Raw genomic sequence first — 5,960 nt, forward strand, 5'->3', positions numbered from 1 at the left:
AGGTGCGTCTTGCACACGACGACATTGGTGTCAACATAACGGACCGCCGGGGACGAACGGTGTTAGATGTTGCTGCCTATTGCGGTTCTGCGTCTATTACAGAATTCTTGCTTAACAATGGAAGAGTTTCGATTCCTCTGGATTGGCGGCATTGCTGTTTGCTGCCACTTATGAACATACCGGGTTGTTAGACTGCTATTGAAGTATGTACGCCCTGACTTCCGGAATCGAACGCTGGAATGGTACGCTCTGCGGTCGGGGCATTTTTCCATCGCGTGACTATGAGGAGCTCTGACCTTATCATTGTATGCATACGCTATCGACAATGCACTGAAACAGCCAATTGGGAGAGATTGTGTTCGATGGTCTCTGATTGAATAGAATGCCCTTCGGGTGTACAGGTGCGCCTTAGTTACTTGTTGCCAGAATTTCACATTGAAACCCTTTCCCCCCAGGTCGCCTTCCAACAACACAACCAATATACAAGCGAATTATCCGATAGCATCTTTCTATCCGCTATATATTGAAATTGCAGATATAATTATCCTTAAGTCGGCAGCAGCTGTTGGGAGAGTAGGAGTAGCGGCGGGTTCTAGTACTATAGATTAGTATTAGGGTTAGGCCTGGCTAATTGGAAGGACTCACTAAGCTGGCGTTGTTGTTGCTTGTGACTGACAGCCGCCGAATTGATTGCAGTATTGGCGCCTTTCTAGGGTTGTTTGCTGCTCCTCGTCCATTGGGCTTGCGAATCCCGTCACTGCGAGAAAGTGAATGATGATGTACGGAAATTTCATGGTAGTATAAAGCAGTCGAGAAATAATGAAGAAGGATGTAAACTCAACACGATTTAACTATTTAGGTCGGATTGTATGTGCGTTTTATATTCCATAACGTACTTACTCGACCGAAGTTAAGCTGACCAAGTGGCCTATATGTGCAAGTACTATAACTCAGACTTGTCAGCAAACAATATTGATTGATAAGGCCAGCATTGATATTGATATTGAACATTTGGCCTATATTGATATTGATAGTGATATTATAAGGAACCACTGATTCTAGCCGCGGTCATAATAAATTGCCAATCAACTAGACACATTCCAAGTTCACTGTCGCTGATATCTCTATTGTTGTCGGCTGTTTCTGAAAGTTTAATAACCTCATCATCTTCGTCAAGATGATCACTCAGAACTTAACACGCGCTAATAAACACGCGAAAAATACGGGTTCGCAGCGTCACATGTTATTAATTGTTAAGGATTGATTAGAAAAGCTCATATTAACATATAACTACGCTTCAGGTCAAATAGTAAGATCATACAAATATAGCCTACCGTAAAGCCATGTCGTACGTTAATACTAGAACGTGCTCTGAAGTATATCGGACCGATTGCTAAGTTAAAGCTTGAATACTACGCATTTTCCACTATTTCAGCTTCGTGCCCTTCTCTCCACACCCGTGGCATCATATTGGCCTTGCCAATGAACCGGCGTACAGTATGAGCGGCCGCCGGCGTGAGTCTCGGCGGCAGTCATGAGGGTTAAAAGCCGGGGACTAATAGGTGCACCGCCGGCGGTGCGAATAGAGATTACGTAACGGCGCACCGCTGGTGGGCGGCCCCTACATTCGCGCTCCCGTACACTCGCGCCCCCCGCTTAGTCAACAGCGCCCGCTGTAGTTTTGCATAACCCGCTGTAAATTTGGCCTATCTCACGGGCTGCTTCTATCTCGCAAAGGGCAGCATTTTGTGCCTCTTTTATGACCTTGTATATGACATTTGCTACATGTAGGCTGTATCTTCTTTGGTAGCTGTGCTTGTTTACATTGGGGCTTGTCCTCTGCGTTGTCTTCTAGTCCGTCTGCTGGTACGTCCTCTGACCTTGCCTTGTCTAGGGGTCCAGTCTCCCGCTCGTCTTGAGGCCTGTCTTCTGGCTGCCGTATAGGTTGTAGCTTGTGGTTGTGTTGTGAAAAGCGCGCTTCAGATCGATATTCATATTCCCAATTACCATATTTTTTTTCCTTGATCAAGATCGAAGATTGGTAACCTGCACGCCATCGACTGCAAGCATATACAATGCTTTGCCGGCCACATTCCCATGTAGATCTTCTAATAATAAAGCGATAGCCCTCGACAGCTGCGTAAATTTGCAATAGAGAAAGCAGGTCTTCTCGTGAGTCCCACCATTGAACAGAAGGCAAAGATAGAGTATGGGGCACCATTGCATTGAGACGTACGAGGTAATGAGGTAAAGAGGAGGTGAGAGGTTGTTAGGGAGATCTGGTTTGTGGTGCGTTATGGATGAAGACTCTATTGGGCGGCTTAGTGCCCTTATGCCGCTGAGGAAGGGCTCTATCAGGGGCAACTTACAGCGGGCGCTGTTGACTAAGCGGGGGGCGCGAGTGTACGGGGGCGCGAATGTAGGGGCCGCCCGCCAGCGGTGCGCCGTTACGTAATCTCTATTCGCACCGCCGGCGGTGCACCTATTAGTCCCCTTAAAAGCCCCTCCACTGACAAAAACCCCACTCGTGCCACGCCCCACCGTTTTCGGGTCGAGGCTTAGCTGCACCCTTAAAGAGGGTTACAACCACGTCACATTGCGAGTCGGTTGGGCCAATCACATCTTTCGATCTAGGTTTACGAAGTCTGAGATACAGATCGATTCCAGAACAGACATCTTGTAAGGGAACGGCCACACTTTCGAACTTAGATACCTCGAGTCAGAACTTCCCCTTCAGAAGCAGAAGCAGTGTGTCCATTAGTGTGATATTACCATATATGACGAAATTTTCGGAGGTAATATATATATGGTATGGGCAGATCCATCGTCATGGCCACAATAAATGCGTTACGAACGCTGCCGCAGCAGGACGCGGGGCCAGCCCGGCCAGAAAGGACGAGCCTACAGGTGGCCCAGTTAGGACGTAAGTCACGTGATCTCACGAGCGATCGAAGGAGCCGACGCTCGATCGGGTTCGAACTCTGGACGAACCGACCGAACGGTCGACTGGATCAATCAGCGAATACTGTAGAGAGGCAGAAGGGTACTTGAGGAGGAAGCATTCCACAGCTAGGTAGTCTAGATTTGCCAGTGGAGGGAGGGGCTTTTAACCCTCATGACTGCCGCCGAGAGTCTCGGCCCGAGACTCACGCCGGCGGCCGCTCATACTGTACGCCGGTTCATTGGCAAGGCCAATATGATGCCACGGGTGTGGAGAGAAGGGCACGAAGCTGAAATAGTGGAAAATGCGTAGTATTCAAGCTTTAACTTAGCAATCGGTCCGATATACTTCAGAGCACGTTCTAGTATTAACGTACGACATGGCTTTACGGTAGGCTATATTTGTATGATCTTACTATTTGACCTGAAGCGTAGTTATATGTTAATATGAGCTTTTCTAATCAATCCTTAACAATTAATAACATGTGACGCTGCGAACCCGTATTTTTCGCGTGTTTATTAGCGCGTGTTAAGTTCTGAGTGATCATCTTGACGAAGATGATGAGGTTATTAAACTTTCAGAAACAGCCGACAACAATAGAGATATCAGCGACAGTGAACTTGGAATGTGTCTAGTTGATTGGCAATTTATTATGACCGCGGCTAGAATCAGTGGTTCCTTATAATATCACTATCAATATCAATATAGGCCAAATGTTCAATATCAATATCAATGCTGGCCTTATCAATCAATATTGTTTGCTGACAAGTCTGAGTTATAGTACTTGCACATATAGGCCACTTGGTCAGCTTAACTTCGGTCGAGTAAGTACGTTATGGAATATAAAACGCACATACAATCCGACCTAAATAGTTAAATCGTGTTGAGTTTACATCCTTCTTCATTATTTCTCGACTGCTTTATACTACCATGAAATTTCCGTACATCATCATTCACTTTCTCGCAGTGACGGGATTCGCAAGCCCAATGGACGAGGAGCAGCAAACAACCCTAGAAAGGCGCCAATACTGCAATCAATTCGGCGGCTGTCAGTCACAAGCAACAACAACGCCAGCTTAGTGAGTCCTTCCAATTAGCCAGGCCTAACCCTAATACTAATCTATAGTACTAGAACCCGCCGCTACTCCTACTCTCCCAACAGCTGCTGCCGACTTAAGGATAATTATATCTGCAATTTCAATATATAGCGGATAGAAAGATGCTATCGGATAATTCGCTTGTATATTGGTTGTGTTGTTGGAAGGCGACCTGGGGGGAAAGGGTTTCAATGTGAAATTCTGGCAACAAGTAACTAAGGCGCACCTGTACACCCGAAGGGCATTCTATTCAATCAGAGACCATCGAACACAATCTCTCCCAATTGGCTGTTTCAGTGCATTGTCGATAGCGTATGCATACAATGATAAGGTCAGAGCTCCTCATAGTCACGCGATGGAAAAATGCCCCGACCGCAGAGCGTACCATTCCAGCGTTCGATTCCGGAAGTCAGGGCGTACATACTTCAATAGCAGTCTAACAACCCGGTATGTTCATAAGTGGCAGCAAACAGCAATGCCGCCAATCCAGAGGAATCGAAACTCTTCCATTGTTAAGCAAGAATTCTGTAATAGACGCAGAACCGCAATAGGCAGCAACATCTAACACCGTTCGTCCCCGGCGGTCCGTTATGTTGACACCAATGTCGTCGTGTGCAAGACGCACCTTCATATTTTCTTCTTTTTCCGGATGGCAGGCTTTAACAGAGGCTTGCCGCGGTCCGTACCCCTCAGGCCGTTGACTAGGACATTGCTATCCTGAAGTAGTTTTCGGACGGCTTCTGTGCGGCCCTTTGCTGCAGCCAGTGTGAGAGGCCGCAGGCTACGGCGGGCGTTTTGAGAGTTCAGGTGGTCGCTACTGGCATTGCAATGTTAACCAACGCGTTAGCAAGCTCGTCATCAAAGGGAGGGTGGTGATGCTATAAGGGAAGGGGGGAGCAAAAGGAATCCTATTATAATTGATGGTCGACTAACCAACTCACATGTTCGGCTTGTTTCTTTCTTAGTCCAGTTCGGTTTTTTTCGTATCGACAGACCTGGGCAAAAGATCGTCGGCGGCCGGGCGGATATAGCGGATCAAGTCACGGAACGCCTGCTGTTCGACGTGGGCAAAGGGGAGGCTGCAGGATACCGTGTAGCGACAGTATAGCTCACGCAGAGTGACAGGACTCAAGGCATCTTCCTCCATAGCCACCTTGCGTTTTCTAGTGGGATGGAGGTTCCCTCCCAACAAAAAGGCAGAAATACTTCCAAGACGGCTTTTTGTTACCTCCGTGCTGGCCTCGCGTTTGCTGGAGACCACAATGTTGTGCTCCTTGCGCAGGTGCGTAACGATGGTCGACGTACCGCCTAAATATTTGTATCGCTTTGCCCTTTTCTTGTCAAAGCAGGGCTGGTAGTGCCACCATCGCGTGCTGTCAGCGTCGATCCAGGCAGCTGGATTGATCTTGCCCTCCGCCGGGCGGCAATGAGCCCAAATCGAGGCTGTCTTTTGGCGAAAGACGCTCGATGCCACCACCTCGGGTGATGGTGCTATCGAAGCGGTCGACGTAAATGTCGACAGCTCATGCATCTGAACGGCGGTGCCTCACCGAATTCCCGGATGAATTTCTCCTGCAGATCGTAAACTACTTGAATAACAAAGATTGCAGCCACTTCTTGCCAGTGTGTCGTCGTTTCCTTTACCTCTTGATCTACGACTATCACCGATACGATAACCATGGTCGGACGCTTCTGATCACAGCGGCCGCTCTGGGACATGTGAAGTCGGTTATAGACTTGCTTCTAGCGGGCATCGATACGCCGTATACTCTACGTGGCAAACTATTATATTTAGGGAATGAGAGAACTCGACAGCGTTAGTTCTTACTTAGATTGCAGTAATTGAATGGTTATTTTAATAAAATTACTATTTTGATAACTTAATTACTGAAGTATACGCGACTTCATTCGAGTGTGCAAGC

At 47.5% G+C, this 5,960-nt stretch overlaps 1 protein-coding gene across 1 annotated transcript; it reads right to left on the minus strand.

The window, feature by feature from the left end:
- Window positions 1-4,999: 4,999 nt before the first annotated feature.
- On the minus strand, window positions 5,000-5,569 carry ISF_09529 (hypothetical protein; the record flags this gene model as incomplete). The annotated part of the gene is made up of 1 exon (XM_018853130.1): window positions 5,000-5,569. One exon carries the CDS (start codon window positions 5,567-5,569, stop codon window positions 5,000-5,002), a length of 570 nt encoding a protein of 189 aa, XP_018699693.1.
- Window positions 5,570-5,960: the final 391 nt, after the last annotated feature.

Source organism: Cordyceps fumosorosea (assembly GCF_001636725.1).
Source record: "Cordyceps fumosorosea ARSEF 2679 chromosome Unknown scaffold_52, whole genome shotgun sequence".
Lineage (NCBI taxonomy): Eukaryota > Fungi > Ascomycota > Sordariomycetes > Hypocreales > Cordycipitaceae > Cordyceps > Cordyceps fumosorosea.